The sequence below is a fragment of the Mesoplodon bidens genome, assembly GCF_964165515.1.
Source record: "Mesoplodon bidens genome assembly, chromosome: 3".
Taxonomy (NCBI): Eukaryota; Metazoa; Chordata; class Mammalia; order Artiodactyla; family Ziphiidae; genus Mesoplodon; species Mesoplodon bidens.
This window is the reverse complement of record NC_138178.1, coordinates 143,467,951-143,483,868: the sequence shown is the minus strand read 5'-3', so window position 1 is coordinate 143,483,868 and position 15,918 is coordinate 143,467,951. Positions and strand designations below refer to the sequence as shown.

The 15,918-nt window shown below is 32.9% G+C and overlaps 1 protein-coding gene across 3 annotated transcripts in view; it reads right to left on the bottom strand.

Annotated features, from left to right (window-relative positions):
* GPHN (gephyrin) overlaps positions 1 to 15,918 on the bottom strand; it is a 639,047-nt gene that overhangs the window by 342,124 nt on the left and 281,005 nt on the right. For all 3 annotated transcript variants that reach the window (XM_081229975.1, XM_081229976.1, XM_081229977.1), the window contains exon 4: positions 5,871 to 5,963. In XM_081229975.1, coding sequence (XP_081086101.1) covers positions 5,871 to 5,963 — 93 coding nt within the window. The remainder of the gene's footprint in view (positions 1 to 5,870; positions 5,964 to 15,918) is intronic.

Sequence of the window (15,918 nt, the reverse complement as noted above, 5' to 3'; positions counted from 1 at the left end):
TAGTATATTTTATTGAATCTAGTTTTAAATATTTCCAGTACAAGAGTTTCTAGTATTCTGCTTTCTTACCAATTTCACACTGTTTAGTTATCCTATTTGTATAGAACAATTTTAAAATACTCAAAATTTTATTTCAGTATGGTTATTTTTACCTTTTACATGTATAATAGGTATTTTACCTTAGTCATAACAATGTTAGAATTACAAAATAAATATTCATAGAGCTCTACGGTATCAGTATATGATAACTATATAATTTAAGCAACTATATAATTTAAATGACCTGCCGTAGTGATCAAATTTTCTTTCAAAAACAGAAATTATTATTATTTATTTATTTATTTATTTATTTTTTGCGGTACGCGGGCCTCTCACTGTTGTGGCCTCTCCCATTGTGGAGCACAGGCTCCGGACGCGCAGGCTCAGCGGCCATGGCTCACGGGCCTAGCCGGTCCGCGGCATGTGGGATCTTCCCAGACCGGGGCACAAACCCATGTCCCCTGCATTGGCAGGCGGATTCTCAACCACTGTGCCACCAGGGAAGCCCAAAAACAGAAATTATTAAACATGGTGTTCTGCTATGCTTCTGCTATAATGCAGGAGAGTTCTTCCGGTTTTTAAAATGTCCAATGTTAACTTTTAGATGGTGCTGTTAAATGTAAATTCTCACTGATTTTCACAAGAGTCACAAATTAAGAATCATTAACATGTAGTCAGTAACTCAGCTCAATTATGTCTCCTTCCTTTTACTTACACAGTATTCTCATTTTTGAAGCATTATAATGTAAGAAAAATGGTTAATGACCACATAAAATTATAGTTGACTTACAGTACATTCACACCTGAAGTTATGAAATATATAAATTTCAATATACTGATTATGAAATAAATTTTATAAAATAGTTTTTCTTTGATTTGATATTTCTGTTAAAAATTTCCTAATAACCCAAGTGGAAAATATTTGTAGAAAAGCTTAGGTAGTAATCTGTTCCAAAGAAATGTAAATATTTTAGGCTATAAACAAAATATGTGATCTGGAATTCGTAATTTTTTTCCTAGAAATTCATCCTTTGTACCAGATTTTACCTCTTTCAGCATTAGTCATTTTGTAAGATGCCTCTTCAATTCCAAAATGAACCATAAAAACCCTTTTAAATGAACACCCTTTACATCAAATTTATAGTTTCCTGAAATTTTTGCGATTCCTCCTTTAGTTTGATTATTTCATAATGACAAATTTTATCAGGACACATTTTAGGAGATACTACTATGAACAATAGCTTGAAAATTTTTTCGGAGTGAGACTTTACTTAATGTATAACAAATCCAATAATTTGATCAATTTTGAAGGTTCAAAATTTTATATATTATTTATAATGAGGGATCTTTTGTTTTTATTATTCTATATTGTCTACTGAGACAATGGTGCAATACACTTTATTATGGAAGAAAAGTGTTCTTTCTTTGCTCCTTCTGAAAATAAAAATTTAAGAAATGAAACCCAACATCATTTCAAATTACTAAAGAACAAAAGGTAAAAGTAAATTTAAAAGTCAGTTAAAAATGTGAGTAAAGATGACTTATGTTCATCTAATAGACCAGAGGTTGGCAAACTTTTTCTGCAAAGGATCAGATAGTAAATATTTTAGGCTTTGCAGGCCTATACGGTTTTCATTCAACTATTTAGTTCTGCTGTTGTAGCCACAGGCAATAGGTCAATGAATGAGTGTAGCTATGTTCCAATAAAACTTCATTTATGGACACTGAAATTTAAATTTCAAATAGCTCTCGTGTCACAAAGTATTATTTTCCTTTTGGCTTCTTTCAGCCATTTAAAAATGAAAAATCCATTCTTAGTTCACAAGTCATACAAAAAAATACGACAGGCTGAATTTGGCCTACAGGCCGTAGTTTGCTGACTCCTGCAATAGATTGAGTTTCTTGAGGACAGGGACCATGTCTTACTCATTTTTTAACTCCAGCACCCAGCATGGCATCAGATACATATCAAGGATTAAAAATAAAAAGCTTGATAAATGAATAAACAATGAGACCTAACATGCATGCTAGGCTTTTATTTAACTCTTTAATTCATAATCAAAATAATATATTACTATGCAACTTTTTATTCTGGTGTAGCTTAGTAGTCTAAAAGTGCTGAAAATTATTTTTACCTTACAAATATTAAATAGTTCAGTATTTTCTAATTTACCATAATATATTATCAAACATTTCTTTGTAATTGCAAAGATGTTCTTTTTAAAATAAATGTTTCTTTATCTTTTATTCTCTTCTAGACTTTACGTCTAAACGGCTTTCACTTTACCTCACTTATACATCCTTAATTATACTTTTACCATTTAAGAATAATAAAAGATTCTTTACGTAATAATACCTATTTTGGATATATTTGCTTTTAAGTGATAATGGGACATGAAGAGATAATATACTTGGTATAGCAATGAGTTACGTTCTATAGAATTTTATTACTAGCATTTCACCAATGTCAACAGATTATCCAACCTTTATCAGATCTGAGAAAATGCAATCTATTATTAAAAATAAAGCTTTTCAAAAGTTGTAGAGTATGGATTATTATGCTATTATATGTAAGCTTTGATAGTATCTCATGTTGAGAGTCAGGGAACAGACCAGCAGGTACGTGACTATCAGATAAACCTCATTCTAAGATACAGGGCCTAAAAGTAGAAACAAATTCGTAATTTAGGAAAATCAATTCTGATTGCCTTATTTGTATAAAATATGTAAATAAGATACATTTTACTAAACTTGCTATTTCCATTTTTCTGTTAATAGACCTGGAAGAACTCTAAAGCTATTAAACTTTTCATTTTCTCTAAAGTTCAAACACAGTGACAATAACTTTAGATTGCTTTATTTCACTCATTCAATTTATCATTTTCCCCCTTCTTTTTTTTAAACAACCCACACAACTCACAAACACTGTCCATTGTGTTTGCAGATCAAACTTATTACTGACAATTACTGACTATAAAATATTAGCACCTTAAGGGAGAAGTTTTATATTATTTTACCTTTATCACTAATATTTGTGTTTTCTGTCAATAACTTCTGACTCTATTTAAAAATATTTGCAACCTTAAGTTGTATATAGGTACATATGCTCTACAAATAGGTTTCTCTTTTCAGGCACAATTATCTAAGACAATTAACTATATTATTACAGGTCCAAAATTATATTTCTGGATTCCTAGCTGACATCCCAGTGTAAAGTTTTACATATTATAAGAATTGCAACTATTTAAAGATAAGAAGAAATTAGGAGAATTATTTTTGGGTGGTCTTATATTGCTTTTATGTTTATTTTTCAAAGGCTTAACAGCCCTATGGACTTTTGCTGTAGATAATCATAGCTTATGTGTGTGTGTGTGTGTATATATATATATATATATATATATATATATATATATATATATATATATATATATAAAATTTGAAATAAAGTAAATCTATTAAAGATCAAGATATTCACAATCAGTTAAGTTACTTGTTTTCAAAAATAGATATTAGAGAAGACATAATTATATGGATTTACCCTAATACAATTTTACCCAGGTAGTTGCTATGGGCATATACAAATATAAGAGCACTTCTAAGCTTTTCTGGTAACTGAAGAACTGTATTGAATAATAAAGGACTTCTCAATTTTCTGATATAATGAAATATACAAAGTCATGGAAAGACATAGACTCTTGTTAACTAACAGTAGCAAAAAAAAGGTTGGGCGATAAACAGATACTAGAATGGTAGAATTTCAAGACCTCTGAGTTATATGGAGATGGAAAAGATAAAATATGAAGCTTACTATGCTAAAATTTTAAAAAATTTAACAAGATTGTGACGATTTCATGGATATACTTTAAATCTAGTATACGACTATTTTTGCCCATTTGATAGTTATATATAAAAACACTACAAATTTGTCCACTTTGGTAGTTATGTAATAACTAATAAAAAAAATTAACCCTTATAAGTTAACCCTTACATAGTGCTTACTAAAATGCCAGGAATAGTTCTCATTGAAACCTCACAGCCACCCTGGTACATAAGCACTTTCATTTCCCTCATTTTATAGGAAATTAAGGCACAGAATGATTTAATAACTAGTCTACACTCACCGTGTTGTAAGTAGCAGACCAGAATTTAAAAGTTTGGATTGCAACCTAGTGTTTTGGTATTAACTTGAAACTCCACGGAGTACAAAATATTTAATTTTGTGATACAAATTATTTTCCCACAATTAAAAATAATTTTGTTAACTGGTTATGAATGAATTCTATGGTACCTTTTTTCTACTCTTCTGATATAAAAGTAATATTATGAAAATATCAAACCAGCACACAAACAACAAGGATATATAAAACCAAGGTCATTTACTTCAAACACTTAACCCAGCACTCAAACTCCAAAAATCAATGTCTTCACATATGTGGGCGATTTTCTTACAAACAAAAGAAAACATAAACACACCTTTACAGGAGATGGCTTCCTTCCAATTGTACTTTTTAAGTTAGTCTCACAGTTTAAAAGAAATATAAAAATTGGCCAAAGGACCATTTCCCCTTAGGACCCAGAAGCTATGTAAGAATGACTTCTTTTTTAAGTAGTTGAAGCTGACAATCTCCCAGAATTGCTTAACAAAACGACTTTATTTATAAGCTTAATTATAATAATATTCCAAAAATTTCTGTGCCATGATTTTTACATAGAAGAATAGAAAACATTTTAAAACTTGTTAAAACAATGTGCATTTTCACATACTAGAGCCAATGGTTCCCAAAGTTTGGAAGCACGGTCTATGGGCCAGCAACATGTGTGTTACCTGGGGCCTTACTAGAAACACAAATTCTTGGGACCCACTGCAGATTGACTGAATCAGAAACACTGTGGGTGGGACACAGCAATCTGTTTTACCTCTAATTGTGGTACAAGCTAAAGTTTGAAAACTGCTATATTAGAGTAAGGACAATAATCATTTAATAGGTACAGAGCAAAAGTATCGTGCTATGAATAAGATAGGAGACACAATGGTGTACTGATTTGGAAATAAAAAACCAGTTAACAGTAACTTGAAATCCAGCCAAGAAACACTTTTCTGGGGGGTAAAGGAAACAATGTCACAAGTATTAATATAAGTTTGCATATGACTCTGAAGTGACACATGACGCTTATGGCTTCTTTAAAAAGAAAGAAGGACTTTCCCCCTTGTATCACTGAGCACTATCTATTCTTCATTCTTTCCCTAATTTTTTTCCTGTGCAAGGTTGAAGGTGATTCTTGTGGCATGAAGCCTAGAGATTAATTCTGCCTTTTGGCTTATTAAATTTTGCATTTAAGTTCACATTTAAAATTATGGAATATATAACTTTCCCATCAAATACTATAAAATTGGTATAAATATGCTATTGCAGACCAATGACAAGGGTATCTCAAGAAAAGACAAATCAGAAACATTTTGAATTATATTAACAAAGCACATCAGACCAGACTGCCATGCTGAGTCAGAGTTCTGCTATTACCTCCTTTGGCAATATGTCTGAAATTCAGCTGATACCACAGACCACTGAGCAAATGCAGGATTACCTTCTGGACCAGTTGAATCTTCCTCATTTTAGATAATTTCTAGTTTAAGTCCAAAGAAAAGAAGTCAAGAAAGTTTTTTTTTTAATATAATGATTCTCCCATAGCAAAATGTTCACATTCTTAGAACCACAGGTCTCTTGTTCTGTCTAGCAAAATTACATAAATCATATAAAAATAATAAAAAGGATTAAAAATAACATGAATAGTCTACTCCTTGAATATCAGAAAAGCATATACTATCTCACCTCTGGAGTGACATCTCGTGGCGCAAACCCTGTTCCTCCAGTTGTTAGTATCAAATTAAGTTCCTTTTCATCACACCAATCTATCAGGGTTTCCTGAAAGAAAATAATAATATTTTCACATGCAGAAGGACTTGCCTGCCTACTCAAAACATTCACATACTGAAATACTTCGTATACAGTGAAGAAACAGATTCTTTTCAACACTCATTAAGAAAAATGTGAAGCACAATTCATGGAACAGTTTCCACTGTTAATCAAAAGACACTGCAGTTTTGGGTATGTATTTTATTCATTATAGAAAATGAAGATGCAACCATCAGATTCTTGAAAGTAAATGTAACACAGGAAATAGCATAAATAGTTTATAATTAATGTTCATTATGTATTTAAATGGCATGTCTGACATCTTGTCAGCCACTCAAAATATATTCAGGTTAAAAAAATTGAGCACTATTTCTAATTATATGATCACATTATTTAATAAGTATAGCAATCCTGTCAGGTAAATATTCATACTTCAATTTTATATTTAAGGAAACAGACTCATTGGATTTTTTCATTAATGGACTCAGAGAGATCAAGAAATATACTTGCTCATGGGCTCACAAACTAGAAGAGGAAAAAGCTAGAATTTAAACTTAGAGCTGTTGGACCCTCAACAGATGTTCCTCTATATTTTGCCTATGATTGAGTCAATATTTTTTTTTCCTAAGTTTCAAGTGGTTTAGGAAAGTTTTACATTTTTCAGGATTTTATTTTACATAGTTGCCTTAAAGGAAAGGTGTAGGAATAAATGATTGCTTAAAGTTTCTTTTTTTCCACACCAATATTATGACACTTAGTTGAGATTAGTATTACATACCATAAAATTCTGGAGTTGGTAGAGACCTTAGTAGATTTGCCTATTCATTTTACAGATAAGACAACTGAAGTACAATGTGGTTAAATAATTTACTCAAAGTTACCCAGCTAGTTTGTAAAGAAGTGGGACAAGGATCTCTGCTTACTCTATTGCTAGTTCTATTCATCCATCCTACATTTTCACTATTTATTAAAAAGAACTATTAAGTGCTCATTTAAATTATAATTAAATATTTGCTTTGGTATTTTATTGTTTCATTACCTTTATACAATTCAGGTCCAAAACTTAATAATATAATTATATCATTTATGCACTGATAATTAGATGTGAAATACCAGTAGCAGGCTGCTATCTGTATGTAAAATACAATGCCCTCAGTTCTCTAATTCATCAGTGACACAAAATGCATGATAATTATTCAGAAGGACAATTCAGGATTTTTAAATGATTTTTTTCCCTTTCCTCACTCATTTTTATTTCATCCTGGTATCACAGGAATGGAGAGTGCAAAACTCCAAATGAAGGAGATTTTTTTCCCTTGCTGTGATTAATTAATGGCAACAATCTATTTTTAAAAAGACAAAAAATATAGACTACTAGAGCCTAACTGAAGAACTCCCACCACTGATATAGTTATAATTTTGTTCTGAGGAAAGCTCACACACACACAAAATCAATGGTTAATCTACAAACAATAAATGCTGGAGAGGGTGTGGAGAAAAGGGAACCCTCTTGCACTGTTGATGGGAATGTAAATTGATACAGCCACTATGGAGAACAGTATGGAGGTTCCTTAAAAAACTAAAAACAGAACTACCATATGACCCAGCAATCCCACTCCTGGGCAAATACCCTGAGAAAACCATAATTCAAAAAGAGTCATGTACCAAAATGTTCAAAGCAGCCCCATTTACAATAGCCCGGAGATGGAAACAACCTAAGTGTCCATCATCAGATGAATGGATAAAGAAGATGTGGCACATATATACAATGGAATATTACTCAGCCATGAAAAGGAAAGAAATTGAATTATTTGTAGTGAGGTGGATGGACCTAGAGTCTGTCATACAGAGTGAAGTAAGTCAGAAAGAGAAAAACATACACCATATGCTAACAGATATATATGGAATCTAAAAACAAAAAATGATTCTGAAGAACCTAGGGGCAGGAAGGAATAAAGACACAGATGTAGAGAATGGACTTGAGGACACGGGGAGGGGGAAGGGTAAGCTAGGATGAAGTAAGAGAGTGGCATGGACATATATAGACTACCAAATATAAAATAGATAGCTAGTGAGAAGCAGCCGCATAGCACAGGGAGATCAGCTTCGTGCTTTGTGACCACCTAGAGGGGTAGGATAGGGAGAGTGGGAGGGAGACGCAAGAGGGAGGGGATATGGTGATATATGTATACGTATAGCTGATTCACTTTGTTATACAGCAACAACAAACACAACAATGTAAAGCAATTATACTCCAATAAAGATATTAAAAAACAAAAACAAACAAAATCAATGGTTATTATAATAAAGGGGATTATGTGGTGGTTTCACAAATCAAACTTAAAATTTCCATTGTTTTGCTCTTCTATTTATTTAAAAATTAGAAAAGCAAAAATACTCATCATTCTAAGTAGTTATTATTTCTGGTCTATAAAAAAAACATAGTTGACTCCATAACTCAGCAATGAGATGAACTGATCTTGTCTTCCCACTAATAGACCTTAGAAACTTTAGATTTCTTTGTAACATTCCACATTATTGAAGTGTCTGTGCCACAGCATTCTAGTCTTTGACCACACCTCCATTTATATCAGATCTTGATAAAAAGTGATGTGAAATCCAACTTGTATCAACAAAATAACTCAAGCATTAAAAAAAAAAACTATATCAAATACTAATTTTCAGTATTGTCAATACCAAGAGGGCAATTCAAACTTTTCAAATTTCAAAATGCCAATAAAAATAGTCAAAATAGTCCCTTTAGACTGAAGAATGCTGTTGTTTGGCAAAAGGCAATAATTCCTATAACATATTTCATCCATTGATTAAATAAACATTTACTGAGTACCTACACCATGTCTTAGGTGTTAAGAGTTAAAAAATAAGTGAAAGACTGACCCTGGTTTTAAAGAGCTCATAGTCCAGTAATGGTTCTCAACTTTGGTTATACACTGGAATTATCTGTGGAGCTTGTAAAAATACTGATGCTTGGGTCTCATTTCTGGGGTACAGCTTGGAAATTGGGATTCTAAAAAGCTTCCCAGGTAATTTTAAAATGCTGCCAACCAGTTAAGAACTACTAGCTTAAAGAGACAATAAGTTCAGTTATCTGAAGGTGAACTTTACAGCTAACCCAACTGGGTGGGCCCACAAAGATGTCATAGCTTAAGATGAGTTGCACCATAGGCATATTACTTAAGTTTTTCTATTCCCAGGATGGATAACTGATAACACATACTCTATAGATTTTCTTTCATTTAAATAAAATTTGATATCTTGAGCTCAGTTAAGGATATGTTCAAGTATTTGAAAAGTAATATTTTGTTGTCCAAAGTAGCTGTGTGATGTACAACAGTTTTTCAACTGAGCAAAAATCTTAGTTAGGATTTTGGACTTTTAAGAGAAAATAGCAATCTTATCATTCACTCAGTGGATCTCCAAAACATAAGGATTCTTTCTCAACTGTTAATATAAAATATGAGTATCCCAGACACCTAGTGGTCATATACTTATTTAACACATCAGTTCGTTTATTTAACAATGAAGTGCCTTTTATTCTGGCACTTCATTAGATAACAGGGATCCAAAGACAAATAAGGCCCTGGACTCAAGGATTTAGTCAAGTATAGGTGCTGTGAGTCTAGTCAAGAACCTTGCTACTAAAAGTATGATCTGAAGACCAGCAACATTTGTTTTACCAGGGAGCTTGTTAGAAACATAGAATCTCAAGTCCCATCCAAGACTTACTGATTCAGGATCTGCAATTTTAGAAAGACTCCTCAAGCTGCTATATATGCATATAAACTGGACTAAGCCATGCTTTCTAACCATGTACCACTCAGGATATTGTGAGTCTTACTTTTCTATCATGTTAGATCACCTGAAAGCAATTTATTTCATCATACATGTTTCTGCACCTATAAGATACCTTTCATTTTAAGATATACCTTAATATTTGGCTGCTACCAGGTAGTATGTCATTGAGGATTTCTACATGAACCATCATGAAAAATTCCTCTGCATCTGTTGCAAAACTGAGGCTGAAGACATTGTCTATTTTAATGGTTATTTTCCCTTATATAAAAGGTATTTCTTTAAAAATTTACTGCCTTGAGCTTACAGGTTAGCACAGTAGAATCAACTTGTAACAAAGAATTTCTGCCTCTCCATATCTAACAGAAATGAACAACAACAACAACAAAAAAAAAGAGTAAAAACTAGAGGAAAAAACTTCCACCAGCAATGATCAAATGGGAAAAAATATATACAGCTTTATGTCATAAATCTCAAAAGTTGGGTGGTCAACGACAGAAATAAATGGTCTTTGAGAAGCATACTGCAGCAGGGTTGAGGCTCATAATGCTGTTCTGGCTCCCAAAGAAGTCATAATGGTGAATTATCAGAATCATAAAAATTCTCACTAATGCCTTCAAATCTAGAGAGATGTAAACTGAAAGAAACTATCTTTTCATCTTGAAAGCAGCTGCTGTGAGAAACAAGTGAAACAAGGGGTTGAATCTCTGTGATCAAGTTGAAGCTTCCAGGAACAAATGCACACTGAATTGGGGAACTAATCTGAAACCTAATGATATCCCCACATAAACAGTGAGTTAAACCCTTATCTAGGTAGAAAAACTCTAGTACTCGACATTTAATAAAATCTCACAGAGAAAAACAGAGCATTCCAAAAAAGACGACATGTTGTCTCTGTTCCCTCGCTTCCTCTATTTTCCTTTGTGCAAGTCTGTCAAGATCTGATGTACTCTGGGCTGACTTCATCTTTCTTCCTACATCTCTGCAATGGTTTATGAAATAAGCTGAGATTGAAGACCAGATATTGTTCAAGCAGGTTTTCTTTACTTTTTTTTGGATAACCATACAATAAACAGAAATTTGAAGGCAAGGAGAGGGCAGTTAGAAGGAAATGTAACAGTGCTAGCTTCCTTATCTTTCAACCAACCCTTTTTACCTTTAAAAAGTTAAAACTATGACTGTAACCTATTAATGATTTTCCTTATTTTTTTAACTTTAGAGAGATCTCTGTTTAGCAAATAATATCTCTTGTAATATGCTCTTTTCATTCATTTTCTTTTTCCTCTGTTTAAATGAAATAAAATGCTATTCTGTATTAACTTTAGAGAATTATCCTAATTTCATATAGCTGCATCTTTTACTCAATTAAACATTCATTCATCCATTCTTCTACCTGTAATATAGACATAGAAAGATGTTAGAATGTTTTACAATTAATCTTAATAATAATTATTTCTGGGTAATTAGATTTGAAGTGCATTTTATTTTTTACTCTTTTTATTTTATTTTTTTGTATTTTTGGAATTCTTTATAATTCCCGTGTATTATTAAAAACTAAAGGAATTTTAAAAATTTAATTTTCTGTCCTGTATCAGGAACTAACATAGTGTTGTAAGTCAATTATACTTCAAAAATAAACAAACAAACTTAAAGAAAGGGAGATCAGATTTGTGGTTATCAGAGGCAGGGGATGGTGGGAGGGTGAATTGGATAAAGGTGGTCAAAAAGTACAAACTTCTAGTTATAAGATAAATAAGTACTAGGGATATAATGTACAATGTGACAACTATAACTAACACTGCCATACATTATACATGAAAGCTGTTAAGAGAGTAGGTCATAAGAGCTTTTATCACAAGGAAAAAATTTGTTTGTATTTCTTTCTATTCACTAAACATTGTGGTAATCCTTTCATGATGTATGTAAGTCAAGTCATTATCCTGTACACCTTAAACTTATATAGTGCTGCATGTCAATTGTACCTCAATAAAACTGGAAGAAAAAAATGGATTCTTCTGGTATTAGTTCTTCATTCTGGTAGCTAGTACTTTAATGTCTCATTTTCCCCTCATTATGAGCTAGCTGAGAAACAAATTTTATACTTAACAACAATTCATGTATTATTGTGGAAGATTAAATATGGCCACATATTCTTTATAAGTCCTTCTATCAAGAGGGGGAATGTATTTCTACAACCTTTGCATCTGGACTGGACTTATGACTTTGGTCAACAGAATAGGGCAGAAGTCATGGTGTGTGAGTTCTGAAGCCTATGTCTCAAAAGGCCTCACAGTTTCTGCCTTCACTCTTTTGGTATACTTCTATTACCATGATAGGAAGGCCAGGCTAAATCATGGAATGGTGAGAGATGGTGTGGAGAGAAAGGTCTAGCAAAACAGATAGCAGCAAGGCCCTAAACACCTGACTGAGGCCATGTTAGATTCTCTAGCCATAGCTGAGCTAATGAATTATTTCAGCCACATGAGTGATTCCAGGTAAGACCAGATGACACACCTACCTGAGACCAGCAAATCTACAGATCTGTGAGAAATACTAAGCCATTGTTGTTTTAAGTCACTAAGTTTTGTGGTGGTTTTTCTTTTTGTTTTGTTTTTTTGCAGTACGTGGGCCTCTCACTGTTGTGGCCTCTCCCATTGCGGAGCACAGGCTCCAGACACGCAGGCTCAGCGGCCATGGCTCATGGGGCCAGCCACTCCACAGCATGTGGGATCTTCCCGGACCGGGTCACGAACCCGTGTCCCCTGCATCGGCAGGCGGACTCTCAACCACTGTGCCACCAGGGAAGCCCTTGTGGTGGTTTTTAATGCAACAAATACAGTACAGATAACTACTTTCATAATTAACATTTCTGCATCCTTCTCTTTCTCTGGCTATTTCCAATTTATATCTTATTAGTCATAAGTTTATACAACCTTTATAATAAATTTCCAAATAGCTTTGAAAGTGAACTTGATGTGAGTTATATTTAAATAAACTGGCATAAAGTCTCACGAAAGTGATTGTATCATTTAATCATTCAGTTTAAGAAACATACCAATGCCTAGTATGTGCAGGAAAATGTAGGAATGGGGGGGGTGAAAAGAAAAACCATGATAAATGTCCTTGATATCAAAGAGCTCAGAGGTATGAACAAATTAATATAGTATGGTACATCAATATATCATGGTTAGTGCTATGAAAGAGGGATGCCATGTTAAGAAAAGTTTTTTTATAGATATTACATATTTATGAATATATAACATTTTCTTTACCATAACTAGGATGAAAACTCTCACTACAAAGGTTTTTAGCAATACTTTTCTCTTGCCCAAGAGTGAAAAACCCAATAAAGAGAAAAATGGGACAGTAAGAGATATGAGGAAGTAAGTTTAGACAAGCCATCTTTCTCTACGTCCACCCGAAGTCGCATACTCATCTAGATCTAAATCTAAAATAATACATTTTCTTCTTTTCTCTACATTTATTGACAGAAACATGAATCACTGAATTAAGCAGACCTCACCAAAATAAAATCATTTGAGAAATGTTACATTTTTCTTTGGTCTACTAAAGAGTAGTGAAATAACCACCTAAAAAATTCCTATCTGTACATAATGAGACACGGTCTTAGGGTCATCTCAGTAAAGTCTCCTCTAATGCCTCCAGGCAATTTGTTCCTGTTGTGTGTTCCTCTGGAAAGCACTTTTCACAGTTTAAAGAAATTTGCATGTTTACATGTCTCATCTCTGAGAGTGATCTCCAAAAGGTTGATCATGAATCTCTATCAGTAAACAATTTCTGAATGTTATTTTCATAAACCACTGGAAAAGCATGTAGTATATCACACTTAAATAGAAATTTTAAAAAGATGAGATAAAGATGACATAATATTTTAAATAGTTTTTCATTTTATTTTACTAAATAATGCACAAAAAGTTCTCAACAATGTTTTTGTGAGAGCAATGTGATTAATACGCGTTATTTTAGAAAATCTTGGTTTGATATTTTGTGATATGGTAATTAAAAAGTAAAAAACAGTTTTAAAAGATAAGTAGACTGAAACGGAAGAAGTACTTTACCTATACTTACTAAATCATTACACAACATTTATTTTTCAATCTCATCCACCAAACATGCAAGTGCCTTTTTGAAATGGGGTTAATAAATTTCCATCTTTTATAATATTAATTAGTTGTTTCTACAAAATAGTTGGAAGATGTTACTTTGAAAATATTAACAAATAGGTTCAAAATCCACTAAAATTCTTCAAATGGAATATTTTTAAATTGGTTAGAATTTTGTTTCCTAGATTTTTTTAAACTCGACAGTTACTAGTTTTTATAAATAACACAGTATCATTTCCACTAACAAAATAACTTAATGTGAACAATTTTAAATATCCAAGTATCTTAAGCATGTTTTAATATTTTAGGAAAATTTTCTTAAGATCTTCTTTCACGTCATTTTTTCCAAGTTGTCTCCTGAATTATTTTAACTTCTCATTTATTAAACAGATACTCCCATTCCTTGTCCATTAGTATCACCTTATCTGTATTCATGTATTATCTGGGATTAAAATCTCTTTCTCTGGTCCTTTTTGGCTTTGTCAATCTACTGCAAGCCACCTTAAAATTAATATTCTAAAATATATTTCCTTAAAACTTTTTAAAAATAACATTTCTTCATTGGAGAAAACAGCAACACATTTTCTAAATATTTGTTAACATAGTTGAAGCTTTCACTAAGCTCTTAAAAAAGTAAATGCAAACAATAGGTATCATCTATTAGACAAAAGAGCATAGCAAGTGATTAAAATGAGAAGTATAAGGGTTCCTGAGATATTTGGGGGGTTGTAGAGATAAAAAAGCAGGTGGCTTTATCCAAGGAGTATTCACCCATAATTTTCATACATTCATATTTTCCATTTCCATGTATATGAACATTATATGCATTCAAAACAACTATTTTTAAATATATATATGTGTTGGACTTCCCTGGTGGCACAGTGGTTAAGAATCTGCCTGCCAATGCAGGCATGGACATGGGTTCAACAACTGGTCCGGGAGGATCCCACATGCCACAGAGCAACTAAGCCCGTGCACCACAACTACTGAGCCCATGTGCCACAACTACTGAAGTCCACGTGCCTAGCACCTAGAGCACATACTCAGCAACAAAAAGTAGCCATGGCAATGAGAAGCCTGCACGCTGCGTTGAAGAGTAGCCCCTGATCACCGCAACTAGAGAAAGCCTGCGTGCAGCAACAAAGACCCAACGCAGCCATAAATAAATAAATAAATAAATAAATAAATAAATAAATAAATAAATAAATAAAATATATAGGGCTTCCCTGGTGGCGCAGTGGTTGAGAGTCCGCCTGCCAATGCAGGGGACATGGGTTCATGCCCCGGTCCGGGAAGATCCCATATGCCGCGGAGCAGCTAGGCCTGTGAGCCATGGCCGCTGAGCCTGCATCTCCGGAGCCTGTGCTCCACAACGGGAGAGGCCACAACAGTGAGAGGCCTGTGTACCGCAAAAAAAAAAAAAAAAAAAAAAAAAAAAAAAAAATATATATATATATATATATATGTATATGTATGTATGCATGTTTACATAATCCTTAGGACATCTCTTATGTAGAGAATATCCCAAAACCAAGATTTTGTTGCATTTCAAATTATCATTCGTTATTCTCTTACACCCACAAAAGATGTCAACCCAGGTGTTATTTCAGGCTAATTGTACCTTCTCCCTTATAAGAAAGTGAGGGCTGTTCTTTTATTCAAGTTGTCTGATTCTTAACCCTTGGACCAATTTCAGTCTACTTCTATACATTTAGACACCAAACACTATACAGTTTTCCAATACTGTGTGTACTACTTATATCTTTTAAAGAATGTGAGTGATTAGAGTTCTAACCATTGTTGATCTTAATTAACATAATGTAAGACCTTGCACTGATTGTGTCAAATGGTTGTGGACAGCAGATAAATATTACTTATGATAATCCTTTTCTTGTGCTACTAAATGTCTTTTATCAATATGATTTTCTCAACTTTAACTACATAACAGTATATTAATCCTCTCACTGCTTAAAGAAATAGAAATGAGTGGATACAACTATATCACATGCCTAATTATTCAAGTATAA